The 14,560-nt window shown below is 40.5% G+C and overlaps 1 protein-coding gene across 1 annotated transcript in view; it reads right to left on the minus strand.

Annotated features, from left to right (window-relative positions):
* CMAS (cytidine monophosphate N-acetylneuraminic acid synthetase) overlaps positions 1-10,400 on the minus strand; it is a 19,014-nt gene extending 8,614 nt beyond the window's left edge. The window contains exons 1-3 of the mRNA XM_032287566.1: positions 10,007-10,400; positions 1,804-1,946; positions 1,498-1,653 (exon numbers count right to left, since the gene is read on the minus strand). Of these exons, the coding sequence (XP_032143457.1) occupies positions 1,498-1,653; positions 1,804-1,946; positions 10,007-10,266 (559 nt within the window). The 5' untranslated portion in view covers positions 10,267-10,400. The remainder of the gene's footprint in view (positions 1-1,497; positions 1,654-1,803; positions 1,947-10,006) is intronic.
* Positions 10,401-14,560: the final 4,160 nt, after the last annotated feature.

A 14,560-nucleotide genomic window follows, 5' to 3' on the forward strand; every position in this document is an offset into this window, starting at 1 on the left:
GCGAAACTCCGTCTCAAAAAAAAAAAAAAAAAAAAAAAAAAGAAATAACCCAGGAAAAAACCTTAGCAAATACAAATCAAAAAGCTAGAGATAACATAGCTCTATAGACAATGGCTACAGAGTAGGGACCAGAACTCTCTTTACTCTCATGAGTGTACAATCTAGGGTGCAGATAGGTAATAAACCAACTAGATAATTCACTTTGGAGAAAAGGAAAGAGAGGGACAAGTCTTTCCTAGTATCAGTGGCTGCTGTCTTCCTGGGCATATCTGCTGAGTATGAGGAGAAGGTGAAAGAAAGATCAAGCTTTGCATAATCAGAGGGACTCTGCTGAGGTAGGCAAACACTACATGGGGTTTTAATGGCCTTGTGGACTTGAGTTACAGATTCTCATCTGCAGGAACTACAAACATACAGCTAGTTCTTCCCACCTAATGCTTCCCTCTATAATACTTAGGCTGAGTGTACTGTATGGGAAGCTGGGAATGGGCTGGAAAGCAGGGAGAGATCATTATAGAATTGTGGTCTGCAGATCCCTTAAAGTCTTGTTAGCAAGAGTAGGGGATGGATGTGAGTGTCGGCAACACATACACGATATATCTCCTGATGAGACACCTATACTAAGAGGTGAGATGAAATTAAAGTTTCAACCCAGCCCAACTCCTAATTGGATCAAAGTGATCAGCACCTTATCCTATCTGCCTGATAGAAGAAAGGTTATACCCCTTCTGGAGGAAAATATGTACTCTAGTGTCTATGCCAGATATACAATTAAACGTGAGCCAAATGAAGAAGCAGAAATATGTGACTCACAATCAAGAGAGAAGTAGTCATAGCACAGAACTGTAAGTGACTAGATATTGAAATTTGCAATCAAGGACTTTTGAACAGCTATCAAAAATATGTTAAATTAGAAGAAAAGACTTTTTAAAATGGATTAAAAAATGGAGAATTTCAACAGAAAATGGAATCCTTAAGAAACAACTCAAATGCACACTGCTGAATGGAAAATCACAGTCAGATTTACAGCACACTGGACATGTCAGGCAAAATGCCTAGTAAACCCTATGGAACCCTTCTTATATATGGAGTTACAAATCTGGGGTAGAACTTCAAAATGTCATTCTTGAGATCCTTCAGAACACTTGGGTAGATGCTATTTCCATATAATTTGTATGTTGTTCATCAAACATGTCTAGAACAAACATAAATGTATTCGACCTAGAAAAATGGCATGTCTGCCTCAAAAGGCAAATAGAAATAAGAGGATTAGAATGTCCCTCTGTAAAGAGTAAAGCAAAGAAATAATTTGGTCTAGCTGTGTTGGCTCAATAACAGATTTTGAACTGAGTGTAAATGTCATTACCTACTAAAGTAATGAATCAAACATTCTCTCTTTTATAGCTCCCTTTTTGCTCTCCTCATGCCTAAAGAGTATTTATATACAACGAAAGTTGATTCTCAATAAAATAATCTAAAAGACTGATAAGACATTACCTCCTTTCTGAATTTCACTCCATCGAAACTGATGGCGTCTCACAACAGAGAAAACAGAATCATATCCTTCTTCTCGAATCATTTCTGCAACTTTCTGAAGATCAGTAGGATGTAAACATGGAGAAGTGGCTTGAATATTTCCTACAATGTCAACCTCTTAAAAAGACAAGAGAAATGAATAGGATATTTAAAAAAAAGTTCCTTGCAAGCAAGTAATATTAAGGTTTGGAATTCAAATGTTAAAACAAGTCTCACAAGATGATAAAGGAAGTAGAAAAGTACATAAAAGTTTGAATAAACTCATACCATTATGATAATTAAGAAATTCTATGATGGCATCTAGTGAGGTAGAGCTGTCTTTTGAAACTTCAGAACTTCTTCGATGAACCTGTGCACCAAACTGTTTGGCCACATTCTCAATTTCATCGTGGTCTGTCGAAACCCATACACTGTTCAGATATTAAAAAACAAATGAAACAGCCAAATCAAAACAAATCATTAACAATTAAATGGAGCTCTGTAACCATAAAATACAGCTTATGTAATGTGAGAATTGTTTTTGGACAATGATAATAATGTAAAAGATCCAAAGGAGTATAAAATGTAAGAAATTATAAAGTATTTTGTGTATAAATATATTAATAAATAAAAATCCAGTCCTAGAAGTTCTTTATTTTTTTTTTGAGATGGAGTTTCGCTCTTGTTGCCCAGGCTGGAGTGCAATGGCGCGATCTCGGCTCACCACCACCACCACTGCCTCCTGCGTTCAAGCAATTCTTGTGCCTCATACTCCCGAGTAGCTGGGATTACAGGCATGCACCACATACCCAGCTAGTTTTTGTATTATTAGTAGAGATGGGGGTTTCTCCATGTTGGTGAGGCTGGTCTCGAACTCCCGACCTCAGGTGATCTGCCCGCCTTGGCCTCCCCAGAGTGTTGGGATTACAAGCATGAGCCACCTTGCCCGGGTCAGAGATACTTCATAAAACGAAACAACCAACAGACACTGGGGCCTACTTGAAGGTGGAGGGTGGAAGGAGGGTGAGGATCAAAAACCTACCTATCAGGTACTATGCTTATTACCTGGATGACAAAATAATCTGTACACCAAACCCCTGCAACATGGAATTTACCTCTGTAACAAACCTGCCATATACCCCTGAATGTAAATTAAATGATTTTTTAAAAGCACGAGAAGTCAAAGCTAAAGAAAATTTAAAATCTTGCTTACTCTCCATCCAAGTCCAAAATATTGTATAAAATATTTTAATATACTTGCTAAAAAAAAAAATGGACCTGGCTTAGTCAAACCCTAAAGATAAAACAGTTTCAAGCTTAGAAGAGAATAAACGTCCAAGTCTGGGCTCAAAAAACAATCGGATAATACAACTCTTTTTTAAACAAACAATGGATATATATATATAGAATCAGCTGGGTTATAGCCATTGATAACAGGAAACATGGAGAATGTGACTTCATTGGCTCAAGAAAATTTAGCTTAATACTCAAATGCAGGTTACACAGTTGCCTATTTAGACTTTATAAAATGATGACTAGACAAAATGCTATTTTGGGGAGGTATACCAGTTTCTATTGAAGTTTTGTTTCCTGGACAGTCACAAATTCCCGTAGAAGCAGAAGATGTGAACACTACTCTAGCCACAATGTTTGGTTGGGCCTGGAGGCTCACACCTGTAATCCCAACACTTTGGGGGGCTGAGGTGGGTAGATCACCTGAGGTCACAAGTTCGAGACCAGCCTGGCCAACACGGTGAAACCCCCTCTCTACTAAAAATAGAAAAATTAGCTGGGCATGGTGGTGCATGCCTGTAATCCCAACTACTAGGGAGACTGAGGCAGGAGGATCACTTGAACCTGGAAGGCAGAGGTTGCAGTGAGCTGAGATTACGCCACTGCACTCCAGCCTGAGAGACACAGCGAGACCCTGTCTCAAAAAAAAAGACAAAAACCAAAAAAACCAAAAAAACCCCACAATGTTTTAGTTGTGATTTATTCAAAGATATCTTAATGACTTACAATCTTTGGGGGGGGGGGGTGTGTGTGTGTGTATACATATAAAATGTGTGTGTATATATATGTATATACACATACACACACACACACAAATATATATATATATTTCCTTTTATCCCACTCTTTCGATATCTACTGAGGGAAAGATGAACTGTATGTTTTGTTTGTTTTTCTGACAGTCTTGCTCTGTCACTCAGGCTGGAGTACAGTGGTGTAGTATCTGCTCACTGCAACCACCATCTCCTGGGTTCAAGCAATTCTTGTACCTCAGCCTTCCGGGTAGCTGGGATTACAGGCATATGCCACCACACCTGATTAATTTTTTGTATTTTTAATAGAGATTTAGTTTTGCCATATTGGCCAGGATGGTCTTGAACCCCTGACCACAAGTGATACTCCTGCTCAATTACCAAGAGTGAAAAGAAAGTGAGAAACTAAAGAAAATTTTCTAACATCCCTGGATTTCATTTATTTATTTCATTTATTCCCTTTAATATTTATAGAAGGATTTAAATCAAGGAATAAAGTCAATGAGAAAAAAAAATCAAAGGAAGCCTAGCAAACAAGATGAGCCACTGGCTAGGGGTCAGGAGTCCCGTGATATCTACTCATGTCACTCTGTGCAAGGCAGAACATAGGAGCCCCCATTTTCCTCCATCTTGAAATCTGAAATAATGGGAAAAAAAATTCTCTCCGAAATGTCATAGTCAAAGGTATACAACAAAGTAAAGTACGAATAAAAACCTAGTGCATTTTTAAAATAGAGAAGGTGAGGGGAGGATGATAAGATGTAATTAGAATACAGTAAAAAATAAACAGGGAAAGCAAAAAAATAGTGATTTGACATCTAATTTACGTTATTAATTGAAATAAATTACTGAAACCTGATTTTTACTGCAATGAAAATTCAATACCAGAAGGTTTAGTAGTCTTTAAGAAATATTTAAAAGGTAAGTTAAAAAAAAAAATAGAATTTTGGAGGAGGTTTGCTTTTTTTCCTTCTTCCCTTCTTTCATTCATTCATTCCTTCATTTATGAACTATTTGCTGAGTGCCTATTCTGTCCCAGGCATGATTCTGTGCACTAGGGATATAATAATGTATACAGTTTATTTTCTTGAGAAAGTCTTGGCCTATCAATAGAGACTGAAGCCAATATAGCACTGCAATTCTCTTTAAACCATCAGGAAAAGAGAAGTGAGATCAATTAGGTAACTATGCTCTTTTCAATGCTTTATTTTTTACAAAGTACTTTCGAAGTGCCTGCTATATATCAGGTGCTCAATATAGATCTGCTGAATGAATGAAACAGTAAGAGGTTAAGAGGATGGGTTCTGAAGGAAGAGGTTCAATTCTTACTCCACCACATACTAGCTATATGACCATGGGAAAAAGCCATAATCTCCCTCTGCCTCAATATTCAGTAAAATGGAGGTAAGTAATAATAGTGGGTACTTCATAAAGTTGTTTAGAGGATTAAATATAAAGCATTTACCACAGAATAAACATTTAATAAATGTTATCTGTTCAAAATACTTAAATAGGAATGGTAATAAAGTAACAACTACTCTGTCTCACTTAATCCTCACACTCAATCTTCAGAAGGTAGCCTGAAGTTCTGCTCCCAGACCTTCAAAATTCCAAATGTCTAATTTGTATGCATTATGTAGGGCAATTACACTATGAAAAAATATGAAAATAGTACGCCATACGTACACTTAAAATCCTATGATCACCACCTATGAAAGGACTAAGTGAGTAGATAATTTTCCTTTAGTTTAGGGACATAAGATGAGGATGGGCAAAAGAGAAATGAACAAGGAACAAACAGGCCAGTCGAGCAGAGTGAATGTCAAAGTCTAATGCCAATCTAAAGCCTCAAATGACCACATCTAACAGGACCAACAGGAATATCAACCATGGTGTTTATGACAACTATTTTAAATCATAAGTTGCTATTTTACAGATAATAACAGCATAGGCCTTTCACTAATCAAAAATCTATAAGCATAAAACTAAAGCATGTTTATTTTTCACAAGTGTGTTAGGCAACACTTACAAATCAATTTCTTCTGAGGTTTACTTACACAGCACTGAACCACTGTTGAAAATTAAGCTCTTACAAAATCAACTCTGGCAATAACTCTGTACTAAAGGAAAAAAAAATTATCTCAGCATTTTTCTTAACTGCTAACTAGCCCAGTTAGTATGCAAAGTTAACAACCTTGAAAAGTACTGTTAGCTTTGATTCTGAGCAGGCCAGAGAAATCTGCCTCAATTAAGTCAAATTGTCGTTGTGAACAAAATAATCTCAAAGGTATCTTCTAGCCTTGAAAAACACAAATCAGACAGCTGCAATTTTCTTCAGTTCTCTCCTAAGGTAAATATTTTTTGGAAGAAAGGAGAGGGTAAGAGACAGGAAGGGTGCTCCAAAGTCCTCCTACAACTTCACAGTAAGTCAACTGAATTCAAGGCAACACATTTTAATGATCTAATATATAAACCATACCAAGATGAATAAGAGGGTACTTGCTCACAGAAGCTTTTCACCTTGTATGGCAGGAGTCTCCCCAGGCCAAATTCTGCCCACTCCTCCGCCTGTGTCTGTAACATTTTATTGGAATACAGCCACACACTTTCACGTGTCAGGTACTATTCTAAGGGCTGCACATAGATTATCTCACGTAATCCCCTCAACAAGCCTGTGAGGTAGACACTTCAGTACATGCTGCAGATGAAGAGACTGAGGCACAGAGAGGTTAAGCGATTTACCCAAGGTTGCACAGTTAATACATGGTGATGCAAGCATTCAAATCCATAGTTTGACTTCAGGGTCTATGATCTGATCTTCCTGCATAGGGCATGCACTAAATGAAGGTACAAACAACATTGTTATGTACGGAAAAACAAAGGCACTATTACTTTTCACTGAGGGATCAGTAAAGGCTTCGTGCAGGAAGAAGGGCTGGTCCCTTGTATTACCTTTTGACCTAATCTTTCCAGATCCCTGGAAATGATGACAAACAACACATAGCCACAAAAATTGAACAGAGTAAATTCACATGATACTGTAAGTTAGAAACATATTCATTTTGCTAGGTTTTTTTTTTTTTTTTTTTTTTGAGACAGTGTCTTGCTCTGTTGCCCAGGCTAGAGTGCAGTGGCCCAATCTCAGCTCACTGCAATGTCCGCCTCCTGGGTTCAAGTGATTCTCCTGCCTTAGTCTCCAGCTACTCCTGAGTAGCTGGGATTACAGGTGTGTGTCACTACATCTAATTTTTGTATTTTTGGTAGAGATGGGTTGTGTCATGTTGGCCAGGCTGGTCTTAAACTCCTGGCCTCATGTGATCGACCTGCCTTTGGCCTCCCAAAGTACTGGGATTACAGGTGTGAGCCACCATGCCCAGCCAATTTTATTTCTTCTAATCGCCACTATTAATATAGTGACAAATATCACACGTGGCTTGAAGAAGTATAAAACATTATCCCTATGGTCAATGAGCTTATACTCTAGTCTAGATGTATTAAATAAAACTAAAAATGAATTGGTACAAAAAAGTTGATACTAGAGTCATTTTTTTTTTTACGGAAATTTTGTACAAATGCTAAAATGTGGAAACGGGAAAATCACTGATCAATATATACACGTTTTTCAATCATTTCACAGAAAAATCCTCAATGCCTACTGTAATGGCTGGTTGTTGGGTTTTGACCAACGAATCTATTCCCTCTCACTTTTGATAATTGTACTCCAGTTTTCCTCTTGATGAACCTGTCATGTCGTTCAGTGGGGGCTGCATTCTTGGGTCCAAGAGTGGAAGATGCAACTATACTGTACCAATACAAGCACTGTGTTCTACTTGCCATAGTGACTGGTTTAAAAATAAGCAGGGTATCCAATGGGGCACGATGAAACTTGTTAAAGCTTTGAGGAGAGTGCTCCTTCTGACTACATTTAAACTGGGAAGAATATGAGGCCCGGTATCAAAGATACATAAAGTCAGCGACTAAAGTGTTAAGGACACATTGTATTGTTACTACTGCAATAGGGAGAAAGAGTCCAGAGTGAAACGCATTCACAGTCCCAGAGAACAAAAGGCTGGAGTAAAGGCTAAGGTGTGCTGAGGAAAAGGCACTGAGGGGTACTCAGGGGGATTAGTCCATGTGACTAGGCCATCTGGATTTGCTAACTGGTGCTTATCTGGAAGAGAAACAATCTTCTATCTTTATGAAAGAAGGCAATTGAGCAAGTTGAAGCAAGGTGTCCACTGAACTTAGCACCTTATCTTCCCAGAGGGACTAGGAAAGAGAATGAGAGTTACTTTCTAGAAAGCTCCTGTTTTATTGAGACAGGGTTGTTGGGCTCTCAGGTCCTCGAGGAAACAGTTTTGTGTGTTAGATTCACATTTCAAAGGGCAGAGAAAGTTTTCATAATTGCAAGCTTTCTAAACTAACTGTCTAAAGAGTTCAGGGGCCTATCACCAAGTTTTTCCTGGAGCAATCAGGAAATTCTGGCAGCTTTGAGCCTCTTCAGGTAGGCATTTTAAGGGAACCTGACATCATCCTAAGGACATGGCTTTAAGCAGCTGGAAGCCATGACAGGGCTTGGTCAAGTCTCTTGGTGCAGAGGTTTGGAGCAAGTCATTACATACCCTGAGAGTTGACCAGTTCTCAGTACAACCACCTTGAAGCTTTCTTCATAAAGTGTCTATCCATAAATAAGAAACTGAGGATTCTGGCAACAAAGTACACCGTCCTCTTAGTCTGCTTTTTCTTAAAAACATTTATCATCACTGATACAACACATATTAATGTCCTTGTATACTGCATGTCTTTCCTTATTATAAAGTAAACTCTATGAGACTAAGGGTTGTCTCTACTGCTACTACACCTGGTTTGGTACATACAACAGTGCCTGTTACAGAGTAGGTAGGCAGTAAGTGGGGTGATTGAATGAATCATTTTTTTGTCCTTGAATCTGACTGTACCTGAAATAAGCCTTCCCCTCTCTTGTTAAGCTAGTTTGAAAAGGGGTTTCCTGACATATACAGCCTAAAGACTTGTAAATGGTATTGATAGTTTTGTTCTCAATTTACTGTAAATATGATTTTGATCTCTAGTTCATTTCAAAAAATGCTACCTTACTTTGTTACTGTTGCCTGGATGCATCTACTTCTCAGTCCTTTTTAGTTTGTACCCTTTCTAAGAAGGTAAAAATATCCCGCAGTCTGTGAGCTTCATAAAGACAAAAACTGTGTCCCAATCGTCTTGGTATTCCCTTGGACATGTATAGCAGAAATTAGGGTTCCATAAATATCTACTGAATTGAACAAAATCCCCAGATCTTTCCCCATTTCTCCTTTACACATTTCCTATTGCACTAGTGTTATCTTCTCAGTGCTGGCTCATATTTGCCTTGCTCCACCCAGGACTTCCTTTGGGTTGAAACATCAAGAAAATCAGTACATTTATACTTTTTTGGCATCTCTCTTTTTTAAACAAGACTGGTTAAATGAAAATCATTTACCCATATATTCATAAGAGTATGCAATTATAGGTTCCATAAAAAAAATGACTTCAAAAATAGTCTTCTCTTTAAAAACCAAAACATCAAAAGGTTAGCATAAATTAATTTTCACGATAACGACACATTCAAATGTAATTAGGTTGAAGCTATATGTGTAGTTTCATTCTTGGCACAGAATTTTATCTCCTTTCTTTTATGAATGACATCAGCTTGTAACTTCTGACCAATTTGGCAATGTATCTAAATGATGTGTAATTAAAACTGTCATTAGGGCAGGCAAGGTTCCAAAGGTATGATTAAATGATTTGTAAGTATTAATATATCATAAACAACCAGTTGTATGCCTTCCCACTGGGTCTCACGTATTTATAAATGTAGGGAGCTTTCTAGATTTTGCTGACTCACAGGCAGATAGCTAGAATGTTTTTCAAAGGTTAGGAAAAAATCTTCAAGCTGAGCTGGAAATTCAGCTCTGACACCCCAACACTCAACTCCATTCATGAACCTTATGCCTCCCTAATCGATCAGCACCAAGCAGTTACCAGAGGCTGAGCAACAGGGGAGCCTCAATGGCCCACGTCCAAAGGAGTTCACATATTATCACAGACGTTGCAGGGGGGTGGCCTCCTTTACTTTTCCTCGTAAGGTCAACCGGGAGGAGGGGACGGTTGGGGAGGTGTCATCTCACCTTTTTCGGATGATTCTCAAGGGCGGGGACAGGAACTGTCCCAGGTTATGACCACTGGCAGCTACAGAACAAGGAAAGAACTAGAGCCCTTCCTCCTAGGCTCTCAGCCCGGCCCCAGGCACCCCGGATCTTGCACGTCCCTGGCAAGAGCCATGAGCCCCTTCCAGGAGCGGTGGCCCTGGGGGCCCAGCTCCTCCAGGAGCCCGACTCCCTCTCCCGACCCCCGCCCAGGCCGCGCCGCCCACTCTCGCACATGCGCACCTCTGGAAGGCCCCTGAGTCCAGGGCCGCACGCAGGACCCAGCCAATGAGCGGGACCCCCGCCAGGTGCTTAATGTTCTTCAGGGGGATGCCTTTGCTGCCTCCCCGGGCCAGAATTAGGGCTGCCAGGTGCGGGGGCTTCTCCACACCTCGGCCCTGTCCGCCGCGAGAGTTGCGCTGCAGCTTCGGCGGCCGGCCCCGGGACGGCCGCCCCCGCGGGTTGGAGACGGAGGTGGCGGCCCCCTTCTCCACCGAGTCCATCTTCCTCCCACGCCTTCTCCCCAGCTTCTCCACATCCGGGAGCTAGTCCCTCGCTACCTCGGCTCGGCGCCGCCCGATCCCCGCCTGGCAGCTGGCGCGCGCGGCCGTCCCTCGCTCCGCCCACAACCCGCCCCTCGCGAGGCTCGCTGGGAATTGTAGTCCGTGACCGCCGCCTCTGGGGCCAGTAGGCCAAGTAGGCTCTGATGAGGTGACCCCAAAACTAAGTCAAGCAGTGGGAGTCCAGAGATGTTTGGAGGAAGTGCGGCTTTTGGGGTGCTGGTAAGTCTCTGGAGATTTCTAAAATAAAAAAAATAGAGTATTGAACTTCCTCACTTTAGAATTGTGGTGGGTTTCCTGTTGCTTACCTGGATGTAGCCTAACACGAATCCATTTTATGTTAAAAAAAAAATGTGTATTTTAAAAATGCACCTTTTAAAAATGCTCCTGGATCATTTTTTCCAAGAGATTACTGACCAGCTCGTTCACATATCCTACATGCACCTTAAACTCGCCGTTTTAAAAACTCAATTTTTCATATGCGCTCAAACTGCTTTTATCTCTGCACTTTGATCAACATCACCATTCCCTGGGAGCAGGAACTTGGAAGTCAGCTTTATTGCTCACCTCTACTGTAGCGGACACTTGGTTCTTGGGTTTTGTTTTGTTGTCTGCTAAAAATGTTTTCCTTTTAGGAACTGATGCCTCTGTCACCCGGTGAGGCTTTCCCTCACATTCTCTGCACTGTAATAGTGAGTGTGTGACCCAAGCTGGTCCATCTAAGCACCTCATCTTCCTGAACACAGCTGTGGTCTAGGGACCAAGCAAAGCCCACTGGAGTCCTTTCTAGAGACTCTTGGAAAGAAAGGATCTTTCTTGTGCTGACTTTTTGGGTGCTAAGGACCTTGTTAACCTGAAGCCTCAGGGAAAGGGTAGGGTAGGGTGGCAGGGGGACTTTGCTGTTATGAAATGGGCTGGGGGAACTGATGTTCACCCCAAAGAAGCAGGACAAAGACATGTTAAAGAGAAAGAGCTCCAAAGGCATCATTTAAATTCTTTCTTTCTCTCTCTTTCTTTCTCTTTCTTTCTTTCTTTCTTTTTCTTTCTTTCTTTCTTCTTTCTTTCTTTCTTTCTTTCTTTCTTTCTTTCTCTTTCTCTCTCTCTCTCTCTCTCTCTCTCTCTCTCCCCCTCTCTCTCTCTTTCTTTCTTCCTTTCTTCCTTTCTTTCCTTTCTTTCTTCTTTTTTTCTTTTTGAGATAGATTCTTACTCTGTTGTCTAGGAGGCTGGAGTGCAGTGGCGCAATCTCGGCTCACTGCAACCCTCTGCTGCCCACGCTCAAGCATCCTGAGTAGCTGGGATTACAGATGTGCGCCACCACAACCAGACAACTTCTGTATTTTTAGTAGAGACGGGGTTTTCACCATGTTGGCCAGGCTGGTCTGAAACTCCTGACCTCAAGTGATCTGCTCACTTCCACCTCCCAAGGTGTTAGGTTTATCGGCATGAGCCACCGCAGCCAACCATTTAAACCCTGATCCAGCCAAGAGGCTCAAAGACATACACCCACACACACCTCTCTTTAAAAAAAGAAAAAAGAAATAGAAAGTCGACTTTAAAGCAGGCATCTCTGACCTAGCATGTATTTTGTCTTTCAGCATGTTTGCAAGCCTGTATTTGGAAATAGTGTCTTTTGCATTTGTGAGATGGAGGCTGATACAAACATGAGGAATAGACTGTGGTGTATTGTCTTGCCTTCTAGAAGGTAAAAGGATTTTCTCAGGTCCTGGCCATTTTTGAGGGGAGAGAAGAAGTCTTTGATGTTTTGTGTCTTAGGAGAGGTACTGGATGCTTCACATGTCTTAGTCTGTGAATTAACTGATGGCCCAGCCCTTCCTGTAACTGGTGCTGGGAGAAGGTGCTTGTGCAGACACAGAGAAGGGAAGCTATGAACAGACGTTAATGCCATGCCTGGGCAAGGGGCAGGCTCTATGATACATTCCAGCACTGCAGGGCAAGGGCACCTTGCCCCCATACACTGGCTCTTTGAGTAGTGCCTTTGCAGTTGCTGTGCTTCAGAGACACCAGTACTGAGCTTTTGGTAATCATGTGAGGACCCCTACTTCACCCCAATAACAATCTTACTTCCTATTAATGATTTAGTTGCCACCCTCCACAGTAATTCCCCACAGGCCCATAAATCCTGGTGGCCCACAGACACCTGAGTGTTTTGACTCCTGGGACACATTGGTGTCCTCTAAGCTGAGAACAGAGCAGGTGGCACCACTGTTACTTATCAAATGAGGTAACGGTGATTTACATAAATTCCAAAAGACGGAACTCTTCAAGGAGAGGGACTGTTCCTTCTTTGTAATCTTCTCATCCAGAACAAGGCATGGGTCACAGTACTGCTCAGTAAACATTGGTGAACTGCGTCTCATATTATTTTTTCAGTCTATGCCCACACATGCTTTCTTTAATATAGTTGCAAACTTGTGATAATAAAGCATTTTGTATCCTTTGTATGGTTACAGCACAATTATTTTTAGACATGACAATTGGCTAATATCAATCTTGGGAGAAGGAGACAAAGGAAGAGAGAGGGGGTGGTGCTGGTAAAAGTGGAAGATGATGCATCTAGTTCAGTATATCGCACATAGAAATTTGATGAATTTTTAAAAATGAAATTAGAGTATACTCATTTGCGATATTTTTATTTAGACCAAAGAGAGAATGATTGTTCAAGGAAGAGGAAGAGGATAGGTTACGTTGTCTTTTCCTTTGGATTACTTTTGAGGAATAAAATAAACTACTCTCAAAGCAAATATTCAGTCATCTTTCCTTTAAAGATCAGTATGAAGTGTCGCTGCTAAAGAAGAATTCATTCATCTTTATTGTGAAAGAATATATTCTTATATTACCTCTTGTTTTATGATTTTGTAAGTGAATAAACTCTGTACACAGAGTTTCACTTATTCATTTGCTCACATTTACTGCATTCCAAGAGCCAGGCTCTGTGCTACACATTAGAAATAACCAAACCAAGAGGCAAAAGGCAGCGAGCCTAGGATTATGACAGGGAGACAGGTATGTCCCAGTAGAGTGTGGTTTGTGCTGTGAAAGAGTGTACATGAGGTAGGCAAGCACAGAGGGAGGTATTTTGGCTAGGGTAAGATTTTTCTTGGCTGAGATGACTCTTGAAAGACTGTTAAAGTATAAAAAAGACCTCAGTTGAGGAAATGGCATTGTCCAAGGTGTAGAGAAATAAAACTGCATGATGATTTGGGAAACTTGAGGTGGGTCGCTATGATCGAAGCAGAAGATACTGGTTGGTTAGTGGCAAAAGATGAAAATAGAGAGGAAGGCGTGGGGCAGATTACAGCACATAAAGACGTTATGTGTTCAGCTTTGTTAAGGATGTTATGGATAGGAGGGATATAACTTGATTCATGCCATGTTTTTAACAAATTGTTATTGCATGACAACTGTGTCAGACACTTTTCTGAGCACTGAAAATATACTGAGGTGATGAAAAGTGCTCAAATTCTGGATATATCTTAAAAGTATAGCTAACAGGATTTTCTGACAGACTAGGTGAAAGGCATGAGAGAAAGAGGAAAAATGGTATGACAACAGGATCTTTGGCTTGACTGTTGGCAGGAGGGAGTCGCTGTTAACTGAAATGGAAAAGATAAGAAGGACTAAGTTTTGGAGGCAAAATTATGAATTCTGTTTTATAAATGCCATGTATGAAACATCTATTCAATATCCAAAGGGAAATAAATTCAAAGTGGACTGTTGAAATTGTTAGCTTAAAGTTCATAGGAGGGGTCTAGGATATAAATATAGCTTTGGGGTCATCAGCATATAGGTACTATTTTCAGCCACAGGACTAGATGAGAATGAGAGGTGGTGGTAGATAGGAAAGAGAAGAAACTAGATGAGATCAGCTAAGATTTAAAAGTGAACGGAAGAGAAAGCAAGTCCGAAGACTGTGCCTTGGGGCTTTCTAACACTTAGAGCTTAAGAAAATGAGAAGACGCAAAAGAGACAGACAGAATGCAAAACAGAAGCCAATATGGTAGCCTGAAATCTATGTGAATAAAAGTGTCAGAAGGAGGAAACAGTGCCAGTTATATCAAATGCTGTGATTGTCACTGTGAAATTTATCAATACCAAAATGAAGTTGCTTATGTCTAACCGTGAGATAATAGAGCCAGGAGGCCATGAGGGAGGGGCACTCATGCACTATGCTTCCACCAAAAAAATACCACAGGACATTTTTTCAAAGTGCAGTTTG

Source organism: Sapajus apella, unplaced genomic scaffold (genome assembly GCF_009761245.1).
Source record: "Sapajus apella isolate SASKATOON/1434 unplaced genomic scaffold, GSC_monkey_1.0 scaffold2, whole genome shotgun sequence".
Lineage (NCBI taxonomy): Eukaryota > Metazoa > Chordata > Mammalia > Primates > Cebidae > Sapajus > Sapajus apella.